The sequence below is a fragment of the Sparus aurata genome, chromosome 4, assembly GCF_900880675.1.
Source record: "Sparus aurata chromosome 4, fSpaAur1.1, whole genome shotgun sequence".
NCBI classification, from domain to species: Eukaryota; Metazoa; Chordata; class Actinopteri; order Spariformes; family Sparidae; genus Sparus; species Sparus aurata.
The window spans coordinates 24,435,537-24,461,821 of record NC_044190.1 but is presented as its reverse complement, the minus strand read 5'-3'; the positions used below and the strand labels follow the sequence as shown (position 1 = coordinate 24,461,821).

Sequence of the window (26,285 nt, the reverse complement as noted above, 5' to 3'; positions counted from 1 at the left end):
AGCTCAAATTTTATGGTAGCATTGATTGATTGGACAGTTACCATATACTGTGGATTTAAGGATGCAGACACAAACAGTTTTATGTATAAAGCTATAAAATATAGTAACACAGAAATGAGATAACACAGCATTACCCTGACTGTAACTTAATGTAGTTATTTTTTGGACTAAGAGAAGGCAAAAGAATAAAAATCCAAGCAGCAGCATCAATGAATAAAAGATGAGAAAGAAGGAATATGTAAAGCAATTAAACAAACAAACTTACAAGCGTTTTAACATCAGTGCCAGGAATTTTAAGGAGAGAGGACTTCTGCTTGGCAGCATGCGTGACTGATAAGCTTGAAGAGGATCGCACGCTAAATATATTGACACTTTAACTTTTTGATTGGAGAAGCATGTAGGGAGGCAATAATACAGGCTTGACTGTGGGCATTGAGTTCCCTCACACCAAAGCTACGTCACCTTGCTGTCTGTGCTCCCAACTGACCTGAATTTGCTGTGTGATGGTCTTGGGCTCCGTCGTGGGAAAAAACCTCAGTTTGTTTGTAAGGGACAAGAGGCCACGCAGAGTTCACTTCTTCTGATAAAGAGAAAAACTGCAGATTTGCATTATGCAGAATTATTTTTGTTCGGACCAGCTCTGTTTTTTCTCTCATTCCTCTTCCCTTTTCTGTTTGCTCTGGTCAGCGGTTATTTTTCACCTACTTATCTTTGTGTGTGTTTGTGTGTGTTTGTGTGTGTGTGTGTGTGTGTGTGTGTGAGTGAGTGAGAAATGGACTGTGTGGGAGAAATACTTTATCTGATATTTGGAAGGAAATTTGTACAATAAAAGGTTATGTAAGAATCACAAGACAACCTGCGGGTCACTGCTAAGCTCATCCATCTCCTCCAACTTCACCCCCTCCTGCCTGCATCCTGAGCAAACTGGAAAACATACACATGCACTGGACTCGAGCCGTGTCCAGGATGCTCGCATGCATGCACACACATACAGGGGGGTCATATTTCTTGTGTTTAGAGGACTCAAATCAGATGAAGGGCTCTTGGATTTCAATTCTGCAGTTTTCCAATAAGTAAAAATGGAGCCAAAAGGCCGAGCTCATCATCGTCATCGGTTTAGTTTTCCCTTCTAGATGTAGGGATGCACGTCTTCTTGTTTCATTCATGATTTGGTGCAAAACTGTATGAAAAAACACCTTCCTGAACCTGTTTCCTAATCTTACCCTCCGTGTAACTTCCTGTGTGTTATGTGAATGTTTTGTCTTCAGGCAGTGACAGGAGGACATCCAGGATACCAAAGATGACTCCCGTCCATTTAGACATCCCATTCTCAAACAGCTTTACCAGAGGAGGTGAGTGTTTTTCCTCTTGTTTTCTTCCTGCTGCAGGATGAAATATGAAATACCAGACCTATGAGTGTTTTAGCATCATAGAGTCACTGAGGGAAAATCAAAATAAACATTTTGTCACACATTTGATAATAACAACTGTTTTTTTGTAGATTTTCTGCCCCTCTCTTCTTGGTCTACCAGGGTCACATATTTTTCCATCTTATCATAAAAACAAATTGTCCAGCGTTTTAGAAATACGAGCAAGTGTGTCATCACAACCTGATAAGGCACTCAAATAACACACTTTTAGATAAGAACTCCTGAAGGCAAAAGTATGCAACTAAGTGACAGACATCCGGAGGGAGAATGTCTTTCATTCAGAGGAGTGTTGCATGTATTTCTGAGAATGTGTGAGCCATAGCCTTTAGGCCAGGCCCTAAGTTGGCTTTCCACAAGGTTTAATTTGGCTGACCAGATGTAAAAAATAAAATATTTAAAAAGAATGATATTGTTTTATTTTTTGTGAGGTCAAAAGCTCTTGAAATGTTAAACATCACTAATTAATGTTTCATAATCAGAGAACAGAGTGCCATTTAGAACAAGACGTCAGTCAGTAAAGTTATTATTCCTGGGATTAACTTGGGATCATGGTGCCATTTTGCATCCTAACAATACAATACAATCAGTCAATCTTTATTTGTAGAGCACCAATTCATAACAAAAGTCATCTCATGACACTTTCCAAATTGAGCAGGTCTAATACATACTCCTTGAGACCCAACATCTCCCCCATGAGCAAGCGCTTGATGACATTGGTGAGAACATAATAAAGCAGTTTGGGCATCCCTGCTTTAGGCCAGCAACACTTAACGTTCGAAGTATGTGATAAATGTTAACAGTGGTATTAATTTTGTTGGTATAAATCCAAACTTACTCTACACTAAATCAAAAGCTGAAGATGCAGACGTCAGACTGCAATTTTTTACCTTATACCATGAATGTGATGCCTGAATGTGCGCAAACATAAACCTAATATTTGTGGTATTACAATATTGATATCATGGAGATACAATATTTGTTGTAAGTACTGAAATTATAGCCTCTAAATACAATGAAATACAACAGTGGGACAGACACAAGTCCTAAACTGTGAATGTAATTTGAGCTATTGAACCCAAAGGGAATGTTTGAAGTTGTTATATGTAATGTTAAATGTGTACATGTGTGTGCTGCATTTTCAGTTTTATATCAGTTAATTATGTCAAGTTAAAGGATTTCTGTCTCAGTAACTTGCTGCCATGATAACCTCGCCCTCGTGACCTGTTGTGTTCTGCAATGATCTTTACTGTAAATGTAAAACCATTCATCACTTAAAACGTTTTGTCTGTTAAGTTGACACATCATCGTGACTGTGTTAACTGGAATGTGATTTCGGTACCATCAGTACTGAGCGTTTTGTCTCATTGAGCTGTTGTGCATGGTGTTTGGTGCACGTCAGCAGTGTGAGTCACTGCGTCAGATGAAGGTCAAAGGTGAAAGCATGTCTTAAACTGACTCGGCATATTTCTCGCTAACTGAAAAGGAAGACGCATCACATTCGATTATTCAGAATATTGGGAGTTTGTTCCCCCTTTTTTTCTTCACACAGTCCAGTCAGAGTGAGTAGATTTAGAGTGCGGGATTATCACTGACACATCCTTCACCCCACTTGGAGGCAGGAGTTATGTTTTGAGCCAGATTATCTCGGAAAGTGGCGCAATTGAAACAATGTGCGATTTATCGGAGATTACCAGGGCCAGAAAGTATGTGAGATTGCTGATTATGTATTGATTCCAAAACATTTATTTTAGCCGGTGACAGCAGTCCCACCCCATCTGAAAAATATCGTTTATTAATTTTGAATCATATTAATAACTCAGTTGGAGGCAAACGTACTAACATTCTTAGACATGACAAGATGAAGTGACATAAGATGCTTCAAATACCCCAACAGAGAGAGGGTTATCTATTGCAACATCAGCTGTACTGACACTATCTCTGCCTGCTGCTGAGGTTAAAGAAGTCAAATATATCTACTCAGAAGAGTACAGACATTTACTATTTGAGTTAGTTAGTGTAATACAGTGGACCTCTCTCGGTAGCTAGTTCAGTGCTGTGCTGCTCTTTGTTTGAGATTTCTGAAAAATTTAGTTAAAACACTTTTGGTTTTTTCTCACCACAACCCTACTTGACCCCCGTAAATCCTTTGGAAACACTGTCAGCCTCTGTTAACATGTCTCTGCCTAAAGAGAGGACAAATGACAAACTGTGGCTCCGGTCTGGTGCACCTGTTGGATACAGACGTCACATTTTTTCCAGAGCTGTATGTGTCACATCTGTGCCTGATAAACTGGCACTAAACACTTTATAAATCTGGCTCTTTGTCTTCACACCATTAATCATAACAATGGACAAACACGCATGCATGCTGTGACAATCATTCTCTTTGATCATTTAAAAGATACATTTTTCATTTTGTCACTGTATGTGAACCAGTCCAATCTTTGACCCTCAGCTGTGAGGGCCCGTCTCCACATAACGTTGCTTCCCAGCAGAAAAGCGCTGGCAGTTGGCTTGAGGCGTAAAAGAAAGTGTAAAAGAAAAAAAAACGTTGCAAGCTTACAATGTGTAGGGTGATAAAAGCACAACGCTCACCAGCTGATCTGCTCCAGCGAATGGGCTTTTTTTTCTGTTTCTTTTATCCTGTCTGATCTAAAATCTAATTGGTAGTCTGAAAAAGAACAATTGTGACAAAACGTTTTTTTTCTGCCTCATATGCTCACAAGTCGGAATCGTTATGTGGACACGGGTTCTAACTCTGCCTTGGCATGACTGTTCTTCTGTGGTCAGAAATGGTTAGCAGGGTAGGAGGTGAAGATGTCTGTATGATGTTGACTTTTTTTTTCTTTCATGCCCCTCTCCCTGCTCTCATCTTCTCTCTCTACCTCCTGTACAAACCAGTTCTTGAGTACAGAGATAAACTTTTCACTCACTCAAACCAAAAACCTGCCAGTAAGGAGAGAGTCAACCCTCAAGGTATAGTCAAACTGTCCCTTTCACCCCAAAACGCTCCATTTCTAACGCATCCTCCAAAGCTTCACCCGTCTTCCCCTCTCTGTAACCTGCTTACTAACCAGGTCACGTACGCCAGTGCACCGCGCTTCAAACCCCTTACAAAGACCTTGTGAGACATAGTACTAATCATCGCTGACTTTGTGGCTGCTCTTCTGGGAGCTGTGGTTTTTCACAAACCAAAGTGGCTGCTCTAATGTGGCCACATCCATTGTTAATGTGTTGGCTCAGCAGAGCTGACTGTGGTCCGGTACGAGCCGCGTCCAGACTAAAGAGGAAAGGAAGCTGTTTGTCATGGCAGACAAGTCATGAATCACACAAAAATAAGACCCCTCTGGTCCTGTAGAGTAATGGACACTGCTCGAGCATTCTGTAAATGTGACACAAAGGAAAAGGATTAAGTTGATATTAAATAAAAATCATCTTATTGTGTGTGATGACTGTTTATCAGGTCTGAACAGTTATTGACGGTATCTTTGAAAGACGTCAACAGCAGCTTTCAAACTTTCAGTATTAACTTAAAGGATACGTTCACCCAAATATGAAAAGCAGTAATTATCTGCTCACCTCCACGCTGATGGAAGGTCGGGTGAAGTTCCTTAGTCCACAAAGCATTTCTGTATCTTCACAGAAAAACAGTGTCGCAGCTTTTTCCTAAACAACTGAAGAAGATGGGGATCGCTGTAAAAGAGACATTTCATGTTGTTGTTGTTTTTTTACTTTTTAAAACAAGCCCCCATCCACTGCAGTTATTTATGAAAATACTGCACATCTGTTATGCTGTGAAGCTCCAGAAATGTTTTGCCGACTATGACATGAAATGGGGGTGAGAAGACAATGACTGAATTTTTTTTTGGGTGAGTGCAAGGATTTTCAGACATCTGAATGTAGTGTTATTTGGACCATGGCTCTTGTATAACTGCCCCCGGTCGCAGAAGCTGACATTACTAGCATTTTGACAGCCATGCAACTGAAAATGATTACTGTGAAAAATCATGTCCTTCCTGATAGTGATTCATGCTGTTTGGAAGGTATTGCATGCTGGTATTTAGGGAAACGGCTTGTAGACTTGTTGACTTGCTAAGAAAAATTCCAACAACTTCTGCTTCTAATATCTCCACACATCTGATCCGCCGAGGCCACTGCTTTGTTGGTGGACTGAGAGAATTTAGTTTTGTTTTTTGTTTTTTTACATAATCTCTGTTGTACTGCTGTGCATGTAAACCCTTTTCGCATGTCGTGTCTTGTTCGTCATTCAGTCTTAGTTTGTTTGACAGCATGTGTACATCAGTGGCGTTTCGAACAGGCCAGCTCCTGCGTGTGTGACTTTTGTTTGTGTCTGTGTGTTTGCAGGTGTGTGGGCTAGCCTGCGCTCCAGCAGCAGACTCAGCCATCACCCAGCGACAGTAGACGTGGGCTCCAGACTAGCAGGGAAGGATCTGGCGCCCCCTGCAGGTAGCAACAGTCTGCAGGCTCAGCTCCTGAAACAGCAAGCTGCCTTCTACGTCTTTGGAGAAAAGTCCCATTTAAGGGTGAGGAAGAAATGAAAGCTGGTCTCTAGCGGCTGAGAGGACATTTTGTTACCGTATGAATTATTGGAGCAAATTGTTTGAAAATTACACTCAGTGGCCACTTTTTCAGGTACACCTGTACAATTAATATATCACAACTGCCATAAAGTCTACTTTTCTGATGCCTATAGTATTGAGTTTTAGCTCCAAGGTCATAGTTGGTGAAATATATCTGCATTATATTCAGAGGTTTTTTCTGAAATTTCGTCCCACCATGTGCTTTAAAGAGAAAGGGAAAAAAACAATGGAATACATCTGGATATAAAGTATTTCACTAGAACACCATCTTATCTTTGACTCATTAATTTACAGAAAATTTCACCAAAAATGTAACATTTTAACTGTAAAAGTAGGATTAATGGCACCGATTTTCTGTTAAACTGCAAAAGATCGTACAGTAGCTGCCACTGCCGAATGTACATTCAACTTTCAAGTGCACACAGACTTGTCTAGCACAATGAAAACTAAGCTGCACTGAAGATCTTTTGTCTGCCACAGCAGCATCAGAGACTTCAGCAGTGCTCCCAAGTGATTAGTTATGTAAGTGATTAAGTAATGAAAGACAGGTCTGAAAATAAGTGGTTATACAAGTTTCAGTCATTTGCTAATGAGGTGTTGGTAAATAATGCCATGGCACAGCTTCTCACACTGCTCTTTCTTTTGACAGGGCCTCAGAGTGGACTCCTCTCTGAACTGTGAACTGGTGCCGGTGGACTTTGCAGACACACGGCAGGTGAAAGCCTCTTTTAAAAAGCTGCTGAGAGCTTGCGCTCCCAGTGCCACCTCGTCTGACTCGGAGGACTCCTTCCTCAAAGCCATGGAGGACTCTGAATGGCTGCTGCAGGTACACAGACACACAAACTACCCTGTTTTTTTTGTTTGTTTGTTTGTTTTTATAAATATCTCAGAGTCAGACTCTAAAGACTGTGTGAGAACGACCCAGCAGTCAGCTCTTACTGCTCATCCTGTGTATCAGATTCACATAATGAATAAATCCACTCTGAAGCCATTTTCCCAAGGGAACCAGATTCACATCAATGGGACAGCAGCAGAGCTCTTATCATGCTGGTTATCTGATTGACCCCCTGCAGCCTTTGTCCTTACATTGAACATATCATAGACTGTCCAACAGTATTCTCTGTGGGAAACCCTTCACAGCCAACAAGCAGTGCTCAGAAAGTAATTTACCAGTAAACCAAACATGGTAATGTATTTACAGAGAGGAATAATTGTGTGTGTGTGTGCCTATGTGTGTATATGTGTTCACATGCACATATGTTGATCTCCCACAGCTTCACAAGATTCTGCAGCTGGCACTGATTCTGGTGGAGCTTCTGGACAGCGGCTCATCTGTTCTCCTCAGTCTGGAGGACGGCTGGGACATTACTACACAAGTGAGAAAAATGCATAAAAGCATATGTAAATAAATGCAAATATGAAGACAAGGTTGAGTAGAGGTTTAACGTGGGTCTTTAAAGAGGTCATATTATGATATTTGGGTTTTTTCTTTTCCTTTATTATGTTATGTAGTATTTTTTGGTGCAAACGGCCTGCAAAGTGAAAAAGCCCACGTCCACGGCAAAGGGAGTTACTCTCTCCTACTGAAAACATTGCTCCTGCACTGCCTGAGACGCCTGGTTTATAGTTGAGCCTTTACTACCGTAACTTATGCGTCACTATGTAGCAGCCGTTATAAATATATTTTTTTAATATATTTATTATAGAATATTTACACTCCAGTCAGCCAGCAGACATACAGTTGCTATTGCTGTAGCGGCGTTATTTTAGATCACACTACCTTGCTCCGTACGACCCGCCCTACTCTGCCTCCGATTGGCTACATCCTGCCTGTGAAGTAATGCACACGTGCAACTCTCACCAAAGATTGAACAGAGGCAAGATATTTCACTCGGTAGATAAAACGAAGCCTTCAAGACGCAGTGTGAAAAATAATGTGTTGGGGTTTTTTTTTCTTTTTTTTATTAAAGTATGTAAACCTATTCTACTAGGACCCCCAAATAAAAGTAGGAATCTGAAAATTAGCACAGGGTGACAGGTTACCCTTAGCCTGTTTTTCTTCAATATGTAGGTAGGTGTTTTAAAACAACTGAAGGGTAACACAGGAAATTAAAACAAAATAATAAATCTAACAAAATACTTAGGTTTTACACATGGCAGAAGTGGAAAATCTCAATAAAGACACAAAATGACAGAGAATGGAGGAGACGTGTCATTTACATCATGCCTCCTCTGCACCTGAAAGCCCATAAACGAAGGAATAAGAAAGACATAGTTAAATGTGTGTAACCACAACTTTCCTGGTACTAGTCCAGCTGGGGGTCTTTGTTACATTTCACACCACAGGGGAGAAAAACAACCGCATTAATTCATTAAAACAAAGTACCAACCTGAGTGGGAAGCAGCATGATGTATTCCATGATGTGTCAGAGTTCCTGGCATTCAATTAGTTTTGTGATTCTGTCTCATCTTCTGGAATATCTGTAATGGAGGATGCACTGATTCACATCGCATTTTTCTAAACTTACCAGCAAAGCTTGAGCCCTGTGCCATATTTTAATGAAAGCTTAACTTGCATGTTGGCGAACGAACGAAAAGGAAGAATCACTTTTGTCCATTAACTTTTATCGACGTGTTAAAAATGAGCACACAGGTTGCGCAGGTGGTCGAGTGGTTGAAGCGCATGCCACGGACGCAGTGGACTTCGAATCCGGCCGGAGGACCTGTACTGCATGTCACACACCCATCTCTCTCCCCTTTCTGATCTATCCACTGTCAAATAAAGGTGTCTATGCCTCAAAAGAATCTTTAAAAAAATTTTTTTTTAAAAATGAGCACACAAGAAAATCTCCACAATGAAACCAACAAATTTAAAAAGCCCAACAAAGGTGAAATGAGACAAATTGATTAATTATTAAAACCAAAAATATGTAAATAGGATCCAGGTGCAGCCTGAGTACATTAGATGAATAGTGCTTTGTTAATAGACATCTGTTTCATTTGATTGTTGGTGTTACTGTACTAAAACTTTTGAGAGAGCTGCCCCAAAGGATGGTAACAAATTTATGGTAAAAACCATGTGACATGGGCGTCTGCTAAATGCTTTTATAAATGGGAAATTATATTAAATATATTCAGATCAATAAGAGACAGACATCGCATTGTTAGGATTTTATCTTTGTCTTATCCATAATCTTATCGGATTATCTTATTTTATCGGCCCTTTGATACTCTTACAGGTTCTTTTCATTCAATGGTTTATTTAATTATAATTAAACAAAAAGAATTCAAATTAAATTGACTCATACTTTGAACATAACTACATATTGTTTCCAGAGCAACACAGGTGTAGATCAGCAAACACTCAGTAACATAACAACATAACATATATCATAACAAGACATAAAAAATCTAAGATATCAGTACATTAAATCATTGATCCTGGCTGATACTCGACTGTTGGGGCCTATACCAAAACCAGGGAGTAATAAAATGCGATATATTGCCGATATACACCCCATTTTTTGCGATTGTACCTTAGAGATACGTATTGTAAGCTGGTTAATTTACTGTTAAACAATAAACTTAATTAATTGTCTAAATGACATTTCAAGATTTCTGTCAAAGCAAGATAAACAATTAGGCTACCTACAAACAGTTTTCACCCTCTGCTAGTGAAGAGGCAGAGGAGAAAAATGAGGGTGAAACATGCTAAATGGGTAAGCTGCACTCATGCTCTCATGCACTGATCCGCTACCTGAACAGCCAATCAGAGCGATTTCTGTCAACGAGCCCCCGTCCAGTGTCAATGATACGGGACACACCTCAACTCGAGCCACTGATGCTCACTGACAGCCCTGACCATGCTCAACAGATGGCCAGTGTCATATATTGAGATTTAATGTAGAAATAACTAATTTATAAGTAATTAAATGTTGACAATAACATTTTAATGTATTTTCAACAGACACCCAACCTGCTGTTTTTCTTGCTCATCTTCTGACCAGTTCTGTCACTGGTGACCCGATTACGCAGAGCGAGATAATGAAATGCCTTACGTACTTGTTCTGATTCCAATCACGAAACTTCACGGTTTTGTTTTTAAAGCATGTAAACAAAAGATCAGGTTAGATCCTGATCAGTTGTCAGTATCCATTTGCTGTTGAATTCAGCGTTCCATCGCATGTCTGCTCTCTGAGCTCATATTTTCCATGTTGACCCGTTTTTTAAATTTTTTTTTTACGTGCACATGTTTGTGTTGCAAGCGCGTGTCTTTCAAATGTGTTTACAGGATTTGTAAAACCCTGGGCTGCTGTTTAAAAGCACATTTTGTGGATCCCTTATGCCAGGCACGTGTTCAGCCCGGAGCATCTCTCTCTCCACGGGCCACCGGCTCCATCACGCCAGGTCGTGCTCAGCCCGCACAGGCAAATGGACTCCATATGCTCTGGCTCTACTGCCTCTGTCCACGGTCCATAGACACCCAGCAGACAGGATGCAGAGCCTTCTCCGCTTTCTTTCTAAACCTTGTTTTCTGTTTCTCATCCTCTGCCTCGTCCTCCATTCTCCTCTCTCGTGCTGTGTTTCTTTCTTAAATCCACTCCTCCGTCTGCTGTTGTCTCACAATAAGCTGTGGAGCTTATTCCAGTGCCGGGGTTGCAGGGGGCTTTCTCTACCACTCAGGGGTGGATGTTCTTTTAAACCCTGTTGGGAAGCCATGAACTGTTTTTCTCGCCCATTCCACACGCGTCAGGGCTCATTACTTGGGCTGGAGGAGACACGGGCAGGGAAACAGGCCAAGCGATCTGCATGTGTAGACAAGTGGTTCTCAACTGGTGTTTTGTTGAGTGAGCTCAAGTGTGCCTGAAGACTTTTTCTGCAATGTTATATAAATGTAATTGACAGCAGATGATCAGTGTAACATTCTGTTGGAAGATGGGTCATCGTCGGATCGTTATGTTCAGCTTTTTTACGGGCTTTGAAGCACAAATGTGCGCTGAATCATAATCACCCACGACAAACCGAAACGACTCTGCACAGAGGCGATGAAACAGCTGACGTGCCCTCGTCCTTTAGTGGTAGATGGTAGATCAAATGTTTTACATACAGGCAAACATGTCTTTTGAATGGTTCAAACCCAGAGAAGAAAGCTGTCATTTTATTCAAGATAAGGATGCGTTTCATTTTGTCGCCCGTCAATGGCAGCATGGTGTGTATATGCATTTATATTTTTTAAAACGTAGGTTAACCCACTAGAAGTAGGCATATGACACCTTTCCTTTTTCCAGAAGATAACTTTTATGTGTGTGTGCGTGCGCCTCATTCGAATGAGACCCATTGTTTTTTCTGAAGCTGATAACAGGAAGTTGCTAAGGAGATCTCACTTCTCACTTCTCTCCAAGCTCTGGCTAGAGTTGCACATGAGCAGTTCAGATCAGGCAGCTGGCAGCGCTCGGGTAGTGAGATGAGAGCCACTGACGTTGTAACGGTGGTTACTTTTTTAACACCTTTTACTTCGTTCTGTCTTTCAAATTCAGCGCAGACTGAACGATGCTCGAGCGCTGCTGAGAGATGGATTAAAGAGTATTAACAAGGCAGAAGTCTTAACTTCAGGGCATTCGTAGCATTACGCCTGAAAATAAGCATGTGCTTCCATCGCAGCCGATTCGAGCTGAAGCCAGCGAACACCTCTGACTGCTGCGGTGTCAACTCACATTAAAGACAAAACACAGATGTTGTTTTTTGTGCAGTGTGAAAACGGTTTACGAGAGAAAGGACCTGGTGTGCATTTAAACTCATCATCAGAGTGGCCGCCCAAAAATCCATTTTCCAAGAATCTTCATATCAATGTTTTGCCGAAGTCATCATCAGAAAATGTAAATGCTATGTGTTTATTTTCTGTTTTAGTGATTACGTTTTTATCAGGTTTCCAATTCTAGAAATGTGACAGTAGCACAAATACAACACCAGACAAGAAGTTGTCATTGGTCAGGTTAGTTGTTCACTGTCTTGTTTAATGTCAATGAACACAAAAACATTTTCTTGAATTCTCAAAATAGAGGTCACAACTTTTTCATCAGTGTATTTCCCTGAACAGCATCAAGCCAGTGCTCTTCTCCTGGAGCAGCAGTATTTTTAATTGACTGAACTGAGCTGTGAGGAACCTCCCTCTTCTTCTTCTCTCTGCAGGTGGTGTCTCTGGTGCAGCTGCTGAGCGATCCTTTCTACCGGACTCTGGAGGGTTTTCAGGTGCTGCTGGAGAAAGAGTGGCTGTCGTTCGGCCACAAGTTCAGCCAGCGGAGCAACCTGAGTCCCAGCAGCCAGGGCAGCGGCTTCACGCCCATCTTCCTGCAGTTCCTGGACTGTGTGCACCAGGTGAGGTTTTACACCGCCACCGGTGCTTCGTGCAGTCGAGCATGCAGTCAAAGTCTCTGCCCTCCCATTACGTGACTTCCCTCCTCTTTCCCTCCATGGCTAAACACTTCTCATGCCGTCTTCATGAAGTCATCACATTCCTCAAAAGCATACAGGCGAGAGAGCGAAGAAGGCGTGAAATTTAGCTGTCATTATCTATACATTTGGTTTAGTTTTGCACTTACCAACGCTGGATGTGTAATTTCGACAGCGTATTGCACCAGAGAGTTTGCAGGGAGGCTGCTGCCCAGATGGTCTGTGAACCCGGTGCTCAGCGCCGAGCTGCCTGTGCTTGCGTGTTTCAGCATCTCTTCACATTGCAGTGTGCGTGTTTAGAGCTGCATGTGGAAAATTGCAGTTCTGGGGATTGAGAGTCTCTGGGAAGGGTTTGGGTCAGCTTCAGGATTTCACTGAGGGTGGGGGAGTCATGAATGAAACTCGTACAGCTGAGGTCCAGAGAGCTGTGTCCGCTCTCAAATGCTAACTGCGGAGAATGTCGTGGGTTTTTTTTGCATCCCCTTGGGGTCGCACAGATCCACTCCCATACACTTACATCAACACATAGTTTCTGCATTTGTCTTTTGAAACTGTAGGCTTGGCAGCTAAGACGGTTTGGCGGGGGTCCTGGGGTCTGGAGAGCTATAAACAGGGGTGGTGATGGGGTTCGGACTAGAGCTGAAAATAGAAGTGCCTCATCTCCAAAACAGCTGTTGTTTTTGCCAGTAGACCCAGGTGGCCTCAAATATTCAACACTTCTCTGTCGTTGGATCCTCACACCACTGGATGGGAACAATGGAGCTGCAGTCCTGCTGGCTCAGTCGGGATTGTGTCTGGCGGTGATGATACCACTGACTTTTGCCCCCACAAGTACAGGAGAGGCTCTTTCCTGTTTCTGATCATTCATTTGGTCATGAAGACGCGATCCAGCTGTCACCCACACACACTCTGACCTTCTCTCTCTCTCTCTCTCTCTCTCTCTCTCTCTCTCTCTCTCTCTCTCTCTCTCTCTCTCTCTCTCTCTCTCTCTCACTGTCTTCATCCATCTTTACGTGTCTCTGCAGATTTTGGAGCAACATCCTCTGGAGTTTGAGTTTAATCAGTATTATCTGAAGTTCCTGGCCTATCATCACATCTCTAACCGCTTCAAGAACTTCCTGTTGGACTCAGACTATGAGCGCTTGGAGCATGGTCAGTGTCCTCCACTTTAATCCTGGGGGGGGATTGTTTTATATAATGATCTCTTTTTATACTGAGGAAATTACTTTTATATAACCAGGCACATTTTAGAAAGATTACTGTGCCAAAATTAGCACTTAATCTAAGTTATCTCAGGTCTTTTAAAATGTCAGTTTAAGTAACAAAAAGTAAAGAGTTCCCAAAACTAAATGCCGCTCATAAATTATGTTTCCTTCACTGAAACAACAGCAGAAGCCTGAAAAGTACTGAAAATACTCACTAGACTAGACTCGCTCACTGGGTTTGGGCCCAGCTGTCCAGCCAAAACCTTCTTTTAAATCCTATAATATAACGGAAAGCTTTTTGTTGAATTACAGCTTTTCTGTGCAGGCCATCAGCTTCTCCTCTTTGTTCCTTCCAGGCTTGTTGTTCGAGGATAAAGGTGATAAGCAGGCCCGCCGAGGCATCTGTATCTGGGACTGCATCAACAGGATGCACAGGAGGAGTCCCATCTTCTTCAACTACCTGTACAGCCCCGCAGAAAACGAAGTGAGTGTTTCAGTCCGAATGCGGCTCTCACATGAGTGGTCGTCTGGTTGACCTCATTTTTCACTGCTAATTTCACTGCTGTGCTGTTGTTTATACAACCTAATATATGAAACATGTCTTTTGGCTGTTATTATAAACATGAACAATGTTAATGTGTGGTATGAACGATCTCTGTCAAGCCAGAACTTCACCTATAATGACTACTTGTGTTTTTTTACTTCAGGTATCACTGACAAATTCAGTGCTGGAACACAAGCACATCTACAAAAGTACTGTACTTACGTATAAAGTTGAGGTTCTTTAGCTTTGAGGTCTTATTTTTATGTTTTGACCAACTTGTACTATATTATATTTCAGATGTAAATGTTGTACTCTTTACTGCACTAGATCTATTTGACAGCTTGAGTGTGTAAATAAAACAAAAATTGTTATTTTGAAAGTGAACTTTCAACATGATGAATACTTTTTGTTTTGGTATTTTAACTATATATCAATTAAATACTTTAGTATCTCAGCACCGAGGTACTAAAAAACATCTTAAGAATTCTTCCACCTCAACCCAAAGTACGATTCGGTGTCTGTCACAGCTGTTAACAGGTTTAACTAATGTTGCTGTTATATATCACATATACGGAACAAAAATCAGCTCCAAGTATTGATCAGATATTGAGTGCTGGTGCTGACCTCATGTGAACAAGTGAGATGGTTTAATATTGCTCTAAAGAAGACGATGTCCATTTGCTTTTGTGTGTTACAAAGTTGAGCAGTTTTTCAAAGGCACACAAAATCTTTGTGTTGCCCTTTGTCAAACTAGGTCACTAATCATTTCTATATCATATTCATTGTTAGTAAAGAATCCAAAGGGCGTTTTCTTACTTGATGTATGATCAAATTAGATTAGAAGAAATATCTCAGATTCAGGAGATCATGTTTAGTCTCTTTATCGTGTGATTACAGTTATTTATTTTTTTTCTGGAATGCCTCCGCATTCCTCCAGTTTCCTGACAGTGAAGTTCCCTGGTTTTGGTTTCAGCCTTGTTTGCTCGATGTAGATGATCTCTGATGTTTCCTCTCACGTCACAGCAATGTACAAATCAATGAGAGGATCCTGTTTCTGTATTTTGAAAAATCACGTGCCGTCAGCCAAAACGCTGAAATACAAGTGGCTCGCATCACGGGGCGGATTAAGCCTGTTGGAAATGCACCTCACACACATTTAACCCTTTTATACTGTAATTTACACAATAGACTCAATCAGCTTCCATCTGATCCTTGTTAAAATGATTCTGTTGTGTAGGCGGTCCTGAAGCCCTCTATCAGCATCCCCAGCCTGAACAAATGGGACTTCTTCACGGACGAGACTCTGTCCACGGGGCCCTGTTACGACTGGAGGACAATGGCGGTGAGGTCGGACAGCTCAGAGGAAGTGGACACGCTCTCCAACAGTAAGAGGAGGATCGTGTGGCCGTGTTACAGCAGCGTGAGCCGCGCCCAGCCCGATGCCCTCACCAAGCTGCTCGCTGTAGGAAGTTTGTTACTTTGATCTGAAGTTTTATCCTGTTTGTTTTTGTGTCACGCGTCACATTTGCTGTCTTTGTCGTCCACAGGACATTGAGAGACTGGAGGGCGAGCTGCACCAGGCTCCTGAGAAATGGCAGACGACTCTGGATAGAGTCCGGATGAGCATTCAGGAAGACCTCGCGCAAGAAGGAAATGTGCGTCTCAAAGGAATAGTTGTGACATATCACAGACCTCATAATGTAACACTGTCCTATTGTGTGTATTTTTTTCCACTCAGACGATGGTGTCTTGTGTGTTCGCAGCTCCGTAAACAGTCGGTGACGCTCTCAGGCCTCATTCCCACGTCCAGCCTGCAGGCCTTCCAGCGCCGCTCCATGCTGCACCTGCCGGACGGCGGGCTGGGCGAAGACCGCAGCACCAACACGGCCAACGGGATCAACCGCCGCGCTGCAACACTTTACAACCAATTCACCCCCAAGAGCGAGGAGAACAGGTGGGTCGTGAACTTCCTGAGCGCCGGAACAAATATTCACATTTGATTCTCTTAAAGCTGCTGCAGAGGGGCCGGTCCAGTTTTGGAAGATGAGTCAGCGCTGTGGTATGCTGTGTGTCATGTTTGTGAGGATCGTCTGTACTCTGTTAAACTCACACTGGGTGTGTAATTTTACAATTACCGCGAGGTTAAAGTACAGTCTCTTGGCTCTGATATCTGGATATTTTCCTCCGAGCTGGACAAATAATGACTAAAATTGACTTTTATGTGAATCCTTTTTTAATTCCTCTTCACGGTTTGACAGAAGAAAGTTTGAACAGATTAAGTGGGTCAGAGACACTCAACATTCAGTAAAGTGTTGTGAAGCTTTCAACCATCAGTCCGTTGTATCTGTTTGACATGTTGTCCATAAATCATATTGTAATACTCACTATTTCTTCTAAATGGTCAATTATACTAAATTTCTCTCCTTTATTGTCCTCAAATACAGCGATATTAGTCTTATTGACGACTTGTATGTTGTGCTCTGTTTTTGTCTTTGTGGACATAAACAGTCACGTCTGCGTTGATGCTTCTTGACAGGTCGTGGCTGATCATTCAAACGTGGTGCTTCAGATGTAAATGCGTTACACAGCTTTGAGAAAGCTGAAATATGAGAGCAGGGATCTACAAGAGACCCTTGAAGGAAGACATATATACCCAGTTTTGGCCTCTTTTACATAACGGGAACACAATGTCCAAACATAGCGTACATACTGTACATATGGAGAAACAGGCTCTTCCGGACTTTGCGTTCTTCTTCTTTTGCTTTCTTTGCAACAGATGCAGATATGAGCCCCACCTGATTTTGATCAAGAATAAGAAGTCAACAAATAACAAAGATGATGAGGAATATTGTTCATGTGACTTAAAAGGTGCAGAGACATAACATCCGGCGTGAATGCACCTTTATTTCTCAGGTCCTACGAGGGGATCCTGTACAAACGTGGAGCGCTGCTGAAAGGCTGGAAGCCTCGCTGGTTTGTCTTGGACATCACAAAACACCAGGTGAGAGAGTTTAAGACACACTGAAACCTTCACCTGAGCAACGAGAGGGCTGCGGGGGTTTAACGTTCATGTCTTCACAGATGAGGTACTACGACACCGGGGAGGACACAAACTGCAGAGGCCACATCGACCTGGCCGAGGTGGAGTCGGTGGTGATCGCCGCCCCGACTATAGGAGCTCCCAAACACATCAGTGAAAAGGCTTTCTTTGACGTGAGTACATCAGACCGCTCTGACATGCTCAGGTACAGAATTAGTTTTGATTAGTGAAACTGAGATCTCTGGCTGTACGTTACCAGCATCTTAACGACAATACTCTTTAGTAGCAGAAGAGCAACCATAGCTTCGTTTTGCGTCACAGACTGGCGGAGAAGTGATGACACAAACAATAAAAAACAAGAAACAACAGATGTAAATGCGTTACACAGCTTCGAGAAAGCTGAAGCACCACGTTTGAACGTTTGCAGTTCCTTCTGCAAAAATAGACCTGTTGCATAAAGACAGTGCCGCAGAGGGAGGAGCTGCGTGTGAGCAGAACACATCTGGACATTTGAGGTGAACCTTTCTGTCAGTGTTGCAATGAGAGGGCTGCACTACAAAGCATCACGAGTGGGTTAACAAAGTTTTGTTGAACCTATAGCCAGTTTCTGCGTCACACAGGTCGCTCTCCAGTCTCTGCTTGAAATCAACCAGAAAAGCACGATTTAGTGTTACTCTATAATTGATAGTAATGAGCTATTCTCGGCTGAGAGAATACGTTTTGAATGCAAACCTGTTGATCTGTTGCGTAACATTAATCCCACTGAACAAGGCCGATCAGCTACAGTGGTGCTTATGTATGAACCGTTTTTCCATTACTGGGTGTGGCAGAACTATGAAATCACACAACACACTGTAAAACGGTTCTATATTATTCACCTGATCAGTGGCCTAAGATGTTTACTTGCATGTGAGATGTGGTGTAATTCCTTTAGAACCCCAACATTACCACTTTGGGTTATGTTTTTATGTTTGGTCCCGTTTTACTGAAGTCCGTCTTACACTGCTGGTATGAAGCCGTGTAGTTTGTAGTCCTGAAACTCTGAAATCAGTGAGCATTTGTGCACACCCAGTTCCCTCATATCTTAGTCTATAGAGGTTGTGTCATCACACCAAACACGGAGACTCATCTACTCACTACTCCGTCTCCACATGCCGACTTTAGTTGCTTTACAACTTGGACATTGACGATTTATAGTCATTTTGTAGTCAGACACTTGGTGTTGGTGATGTTTAAACCATGTGACCACAAGTTAGACGTAGAAAATCATTAAGTGGTGTCAATCTGTGAAGATCATCTCGCTGAACAAAAGGTGTTAGTAACATAAACTAACATAAACAGAGATTGTTTTCGCCGATAATCTAAAATATCACATCAAAATCACATCAACTTCCAAGTTAGCCAACAAAAACACTGAACAAGAACAGTGATTAAACTGTGGGGAATGAGCGTGCACTTGGTGGTCGAATAAATATACACACTTACGAATTTCCATCATTAATAATTTTCTGCTTGCATTCCTGACTCACTTGCAGCAACAGTGCTGCTTTTCAAATCAGGCATCAAACAATGCAGGTTGATAACCAGCATCGTGATGATCATTATCTCTGACGAGGGTTTCAGGTTTCATTGCGCCAGCTCACGCAAAGAAGTTTGGCTATGTTGAACTTGCTTCAGAGTTTTCCCCCACAGCACAATGACCTGTTGTTGTGTTGCACATCAATGTGCGTTCAATCCTCCCATTTAACCCTCGCTGTCTGTTATCTTCTCCAGCTGAAGACCAGCAAGCGAGTCTACAACTTCTGCGCCTCAGACGCGCCCAGCGCTCAGCTGTGGATAGACAAGATCCAGAACTGCATCTCTGACGCCTGAGCTGCGAAACCTCAGAGGCTGAGAGGACGGCGTGGACGTTAGAGGTGGCGTCAGGTGGTTGAGAGCAGAGACGGGACGTGAGCTCGAGTCAGCTTTCAGATGTCTTAAATTCGGGGACCACAGTGAACAAAGTGCCTGGTGTCGGAGGATGAATCCTCTCCGCCTGTTACTTAGCGGCCTGGTCAGGCTGTCGTCACTCGGTTTCAGTCGAACACTTGTCTCTGCTGTCAGCTCCCTCCTCCGTGCCGCCGACAGGGATGAAGTGGAGATAAGCTGATGTTCTAGGGGACTGCACTACCAAGGAAATGTTATCCTACTTAAGCTGTAAATAGATCAAAGCAATATCACTGGCCATTCAAACTGTGGGTTCAATTTTAGACTAAAACTAGAAAATAGCCTATAAAAGAGTTTCTATCAGATATTTTACTACGAGGAGAGGTTATTGCTGCTTAAAGAGAAACGTATGAACCGCCAAAAACTCAGAGATTTTAATGCACAACACGAGAAAAAGCAATTTGTTTGCACTTTGCTCTAAAGTATGCACTCCTTATCAGATATAGGTTTTCTAACAGACGCAGACAGCGAGGCTAAAGGCATTAACTTTACAATGTACATACAACGTTTCCTCGACAGTTTAAATAAGAAGAATTTGCACAGTGAGTTCAAAAGAGTTACCTGACATGTTTTTTCTATTTAAATAAGCGACGTTTTTTTTCTCTCTATTTTGTCGAATGTTCGTTGACTTCTGGATAACACGTTTTCCCATGTAATGTAAATTATTATTATTTTTTATTAAAAATGTAACTTGTGTCCGTGTGGTGGCTTCATGTGTTTCTGTAAATACCTGTGTGACATTTCATTTTATATACTGTATGTACTGAAACATGAGTATACTTTTCTAACCTTCAGCCTAATGTGACCAACAAGTCCTTTTTTTTTTTTAATGTGTCGTTACTTGGTGCAAAAAGAAACAAAAAAAACAACCTGAGTGGCCTGTTCCCTGTTTGTGATGAAACATTGCTCTGGCAGGTTCTGTGTCTTTTAAGGGCTTTTAAAAAAAAAAGAAAATGGATATATCGCGTAGGACGTCGTGGTTTTTCAGAGATCCTCGTCTCATCTGTTCTATTTGTGCAACCCTATACAGTTTCATTAAAAAAAAAAAGAAAAGAACGCAAGTGAAACTATTCAAAGATGTCAGAGGCGTTTTTGTTTTTGTTACTGTATCTTTGTACCTTGTTTTGTGGTGACACTAATTTTTTGGAAATAAACCAAACATACTTGAAACGATCTGTTTGTGTTTCCTGTGAATATGGAACGTTTTCCCCATTTATTGTGCTGCTGACAGTTCTGGAAGAAGTTGTCGGATTGTTTAGTGAAAGTGAAAAATACCAGAATGTGAAAGTACGCTATTGATCCTGTTAGTTTTATTATTTCACATTATTACTGAAGCATTAGTCGAACATTTGCTACTGGAATTTAGAATTGTGTCATAATTGTTGCTCATTCCAGTTATAAAATCATTACATACGTAAAGAGAATCTCTTAATATAATCACAATGAACTTAAGTCTGTAGAAATGTTTTGACATAGTTTTGTAGTTAGTTGTTCTACAGCAATGTGCCGACTTTAAATTATCTAGGAACCAACAACTTCATGCCCGTTTGACCCCAATTCATTTTCATGCATTCACAACATTTTAAACGTGTGTAGTCGAGATCAAATTAAAGGTAGTTTGAAAGTGGCTGTGGCTCAACCTATGAGCACTGAATACTCATGTAATTATTACAGGTAATGACTTCTGTACGGAACCACCAAAAGAAACTGTTAAAAATATTTCTACTGATTTTTTTTTTCTGCAAAAAGTTTTTTTCATTATTTTTTTTTCATTTCACCTGGTTTCACACGAGAGAAAAAAACATTTCTTCTTCTTCAAAAAAAATCTGAAATTTGAATTTATTTATTTTTAACCCTTTCCCTCGGTTTCACACAAAATGTGGACAAAAATAATTTTACAGACATTTTTTTTTTTTACAAAAAATCTTTTAATTCGGTTTCATGGATGTGCACTTGGTTCCACCTACGGAACTTTTATTTAACTTTTTTTTCACCAGATCGTGAGTCAGAAACAAAGGAGCGAAGATAATTGAGATCAGACTTAAAAATGGATCATCCAGGGCGCGCAGGTGGTCGAGTGGTTAGAGCGCATGCCACATACGCAGCCAACCCCAGTTCGATTCCGGCTGGCGGTCCTTTGCTGCATGTCACATCCCCCTCTCTCTCCCATATTCTGTCTACTGCTTAATAAAGGTGTCTATGCCAGAAAAAATCTTAAAAAAAAAACCAAATTGATCATCCAAAAAAGAAAAATTCTCACTTGCCCTTCAAGGCTTCCGTACCGCTGAGTGGTCATGGGTCGGAGCATGAACACATTGGTTTGCGACTCGTCTGGTGTGATCCCATCATAGGATGATTGTTTCAAACACGGCTTAAGTTGATTTGCTGTTCAGATTAGATTTTGTGGATAATTGATATATAAAAAAAGTCTAAAGTGTCTAAATCTCAGATTTTCCTGAGGAGGACCCTAACCCTTCCCCCCCCCTTCAAAATACTGCTCTGTAAATGACTGTCTCTATGAGGGGCCTGATTTGGAGGGTAGTCGGCTTACTGACAGAACATGCTCACTATCAGTGTGTCAGTTAGTGACATGTCTCAATAACAACTGGATGGGTCTTACAGTTGTTGACAAATTGCAGTTTATTTCCAGAACATGTATATATTCCTGTTCTTTGAGAAAGAACTGTGATTCATTTGGTGATCCTTTGTTGTTTCATCAGGCACCATCATCATCCAAATACCTGCACAACCAATGACATCAGCTTCAGTTGTACTTGGTGTTCAGTGCCATATGCAGTGAGTAGTATGATGACATTAACATTGAAGTACTGTTGTCACTAATATGGCTGTAGACATAGACCGGGGCTGTTCGCCTGTCATAATGTGAGTGGTGAAAAAAAAAATCATAAAGATGAATTTATAAGATGATCATAGAAATGACTGTTTGTGCTTTTTTTGGTTTTATTTGTTGTGAGGTAACAGTGTTCTTCCAATATATTTGATTCCTAATCAACGCACTCAACGCAGGATGTCAGTCAGTTTTGTTTCTCCAAGGTTAAAAGTTTGGGCCCCCCACTGTAGACTCGTCGTCTCGTCACAGGATACAGGAAGGAAACTTAGACCATTTGTAATTGCCATGTTTTTCTGGCCTCCTACAAACACACTGTCTCTATTAAAGATTTTCTGTCAATGAAAGGTAATCAGACACTGCTGCAAACTGATGTTTTTTTTTGCTCGGAGCCAACAACAGGGCCTGGAGAGGATGATGATGCGTGTCTCGGTTGCCAGCACTGAATATGGGCCTGGGCAGGAGCCCCAGCTCTGATTCTCAGGCGCCTGGGTGGCGGCTCAGAACGTGACTCCTGTGGTCACAGAAAGGTTTGTCTCCGAGGGAAAGCTAAGGGTCACAAGAAGAGCAGAGGGGGCTTTTTTAGCGGTGGGATGGGTTGGGAGAACGATCAGCTCGACCTCCCAGCTGGCTCGTACTGGCAGCAGGTGCAGAGCTGCAGCAGGCAAACATCTGGGCAGAGCCTCTGGCAGTCCTCTCCATATTTAGCCTCTTGCTTTGGGTACGGAGATTAGGACCTCTGCCCAGGAACAGAGGGATGAAGCGGAAGTTATCCAGCAGGACTGTGAGGAATGGCATGATAGGAATAATTTCCTCCTCAGGCAGAAATGGCATTCTTACTCGAGAGCCATTTCACTCAAATCATAACTGCGTTCCTCTGACTGGATCCGGATTCGTACAAGTTTGCTGTGTTAAAAGTGTCAGAAGATGAAAGATGTTCAGTTTTGCGTAACCCTGACGTGAGTTGGACAGTATAACTGAGTGATTTCTTCTCTGAAATTCCTGATAAAAATCGTACATTATCCCTCGTAATTAAATTTCAGTGTGTAATTGTGATCTTGTGTAACTGCTGATCTCGGTGTGATAAGTCTAAGTTGGCTGAAAGCGCGCTGCTCTCACATAAACAGACAAATCAGAAGCAGTCTGTAAATTTCAAGATTGCACGTTTCTGTTGGTTTTGGATCCTGAACTCTTCCTGTAGAGTCACAGCTGCAGTAAATGCAGAAAAAGTAAGCTGATCGACCTTTCCACGGGCCCCGAAAATACTCAAGTGACAGATGATACTGATTTATTTTATAGGTCCTCCAAATCCTATTATCCATGTAGCCCTGTGGTTGCATGAATGCAGGCTGCGCAGAAGTTTCCACGTCCTGGGTGCCTCTGCAACGTGGTCAATGTAAAAGCTGATTCACTGCTGAAGGGGCCACATGTCTTGGGGGCCCCTCAGGGGGGCACCTGCTCCAGAATTCACCGCAACAGCTCCAAACACTGATCTCATGTAGTCAACGCACATCATCCGGTCCCACCCTAGAAATCAGGATGATGTCAGCTGCCTGCAGCACATGGGGGTCTAGTTGGGAAATCATCAAATGTGTGAATCAACGGCGCTCCAGATGATCTTATCCGGATACCGCCCGATCATCCATGAATAGAAAAGCACAATTACCGTTTGATTTACAGCTTTAAGGGAATGTCGTGGGGGGGGTTCTGCGTTTCCTCGAGTTATTCGTCTGAGGCCCTGATGTTTTTCACTTGCCGTGGTGAGTGACCCGCAGCCTCTCTGCACAGCTAAACCCAGAGTCCATTCAACCATGTGAAACGCTCAGGGCTGTGAGGTCACTGTGGGAAGTCATCTAACCCAGAAAACAGGCATCTGCCAGACATTTTTTCACCAGCAGACGATCCCAAAAAATGTTCCTGTTTCAAATCAGTTTCGATGAGGACATTTTGGATGGGAATCAGATGAATTGGTTCTGGGCATTAGAGTGCTTTTTGGTCACATGGGGGCGAGGGTGAGACAGCTATGAGACATCCTTATTTTTGGTATGCCGGGGGGCTTGTGCAAGTTAGTCACAGAGATTAGAGACTCACAATTCTGAGAATAGTCTAGAAAAAAAAAAAAGGGCGCCACATTTTTCTCAGATTCATGAGATATAAATATCTCTAATGGAAGAAATGTGAACAGCAAATCTAATTACTATTAGACTATTTATCACCCGACCAAACCTGTTACCATTCCTGGAAATGTTTGTAAATTTATCTTAAAACGTCCATCGAGTCCAGCACAAAGTTAACTCAAGGCAGTTGTTGAAGCATTTGGAGAACTCGCTCACTTTTGAAAGGTTAAAGCTCTGTTAGTGCTTCTTTCATTGAGCTATAGGAGTTTGAAGACAGTAAAAAAGCCTGCCGAAACACAATGGATCCACATCATATGACCCTACATGATCCATGTACGACAGTATCATCGAAAATTAACACTTAACGCATGTTTTTCTGATTAAATATCCATGAGACTTGCGGAAAAAAATGCTGTTTTGTGACCTCAAAATACCCCTGCCTGAAAGAAACAGGAGCATTAAACTCATTATGGAGTCTTTATTTCCTTATTTACAATTTGTTGGTATTAAATAGTCAAAATCAAGTATTGTTTTAATGAGAAAATGGCATAAAATGTCATAATCTTTTTAATAATTTCCTAGTTTAATGCTTTAAAACCTATTTAAATTGTATATTAAAAGAGTTGAAGTCTCATTGGCTACATGATGCCTCAGTCATCTGGAGGCTGGCGTGTGAGTGGCTCAGCAGAGAGGGGATGGGACAAAGAGCCGGTCTCTCGTCTATGAAATCACCCGTTGGCTGTTGCAGGGCACAGGGTGGGCATAGAAGCTCCTAACTGGTCAAATGAGGTGTCAGTTAATAGTTCAGAGGTCGGCGGCCTTCATAGGTCACTGTGTTGCTGTTTAATGGCATTTTTCTTTCTTCAAATGGTTTGCTTTTGCAAGAATCTAAGTTTTTTAACAATGTATTTTGACGTGACTATAGCCTAAATTGAGGCACTAGTGTATTTGCTAAACTGACTAAAGAACAAACTACTACTCGGTCAAGAGCTGTTTATCCCAATCACTTTTAATATTTCTGGATTTTATCTAACACGGTGTCGTGGTGCCCCACTTAAAGAACAAAGACGTCCATAAAAGGAGAAGCTATGTGGATGACATGATCTGTTTTGGTGGTAAACCTCATTCCTGGTTACAGTATTAGCTCAGAGATTTGGGCAATCTGTCTCTATAGCTGATCTTATCAGCAGCCCACCGGTATAAAAAGATCTGCACTGTGCTGACTGTTGGATCAGTGTATGAATGCACGCTCTTATCTCCGCCTCTGACAACTGTGAACTCAATGTGAACTATCTCTTTGCTTTCACCTCTTAAAGAGGGGACACATTCAGGTGGGTTGAGACGGCAAAGAGGCTCTTTGTGCAGACACGAGACAAACAAGTACCCACAGCGGATAGCTTCATCCAGTTACGGTGTTTTTTGTGTGTTTTGCCACTCAAACGTGAGGGTGAAGAAAAGACAACGGTGGGGTGTACGTGTGAGAACAGTCCTCCTTTGTTGCACCAACTCGTGTTTTGACACCGAGACGCACGGTGCACGGAGTGTGAATCACCTTGTTTCGTCATAACTAATATTTTACAGCGCACGAAGACCTGTCAGAGAAACAGGCAGGGAAATAAAGAGGCAATGATCCAACTTTTCTTTATCCCAATACAGATTCTGATACCTCAACTCAGTTGGTGAGTGTTTGTCAATAGTGAGAATCAAGCTGATGCCAGTGTTCAGTTTTAGTGCAAATTGAAAAAATCTGTATTTAACACTGGATGGAACTTTTCTCTGCACAGTGAAGTGAAGTCAGGGAAGGCCGGGCACCGAAAACTGAATTTAGCAGCTACATAACCCATAGTGGAAACGCTGCCATGCCATCCCTGGAAAACGCACATTGCTTCAAATCTCCACAGACTCCCTTGGTTATTTTCCCCCACCCACATTCTGCTAAAACACACCATACATAGCATCTAACTAACCTTCTGCCCCAAAAGATAATAATGAAAACAATGACTCCCAATCAGTAAGAGACAAGTAAGGCAGTTATTTGCAGAAAAACAAGTAAGAGTGTGTACT

At 41.9% G+C, this 26,285-nt stretch overlaps 1 protein-coding gene across 2 annotated transcripts in view; it reads left to right on the top strand.

Annotated features, from left to right (window-relative positions):
* sbf2 (SET binding factor 2) overlaps positions 1 to 20,429 on the top strand; it is a 101,310-nt gene extending 80,881 nt beyond the window's left edge. The window contains exons 29-42 of one of the 2 annotated variants that reach the window (XM_030414114.1): positions 1,269 to 1,352; positions 4,332 to 4,406; positions 5,796 to 5,974; positions 6,681 to 6,857; positions 7,306 to 7,407; positions 12,221 to 12,406; positions 13,507 to 13,633; positions 14,043 to 14,170; positions 15,468 to 15,692; positions 15,778 to 15,885; positions 15,994 to 16,184; positions 17,144 to 17,231; positions 17,312 to 17,443; positions 19,044 to 20,429. In XM_030414114.1, coding sequence (XP_030269974.1) covers positions 1,269 to 1,352; positions 4,332 to 4,406; positions 5,796 to 5,974; positions 6,681 to 6,857; positions 7,306 to 7,407; positions 12,221 to 12,406; positions 13,507 to 13,633; positions 14,043 to 14,170; positions 15,468 to 15,692; positions 15,778 to 15,885; positions 15,994 to 16,184; positions 17,144 to 17,231; positions 17,312 to 17,443; positions 19,044 to 19,142 — 1,901 coding nt within the window. In that variant the 3' untranslated portion in view covers positions 19,143 to 20,429. The remainder of the gene's footprint in view (positions 1 to 1,268; positions 1,353 to 4,331; positions 4,407 to 5,795; positions 5,975 to 6,680; positions 6,858 to 7,305; positions 7,408 to 12,220; positions 12,407 to 13,506; positions 13,634 to 14,042; positions 14,171 to 15,467; positions 15,693 to 15,777; positions 15,886 to 15,993; positions 16,185 to 17,143; positions 17,232 to 17,311; positions 17,444 to 19,043) is intronic. The other variant, XM_030414115.1, reaches the window with a different exon arrangement.
* The last annotated feature ends 5,856 nt before the right edge of the window (positions 20,430 to 26,285 follow it).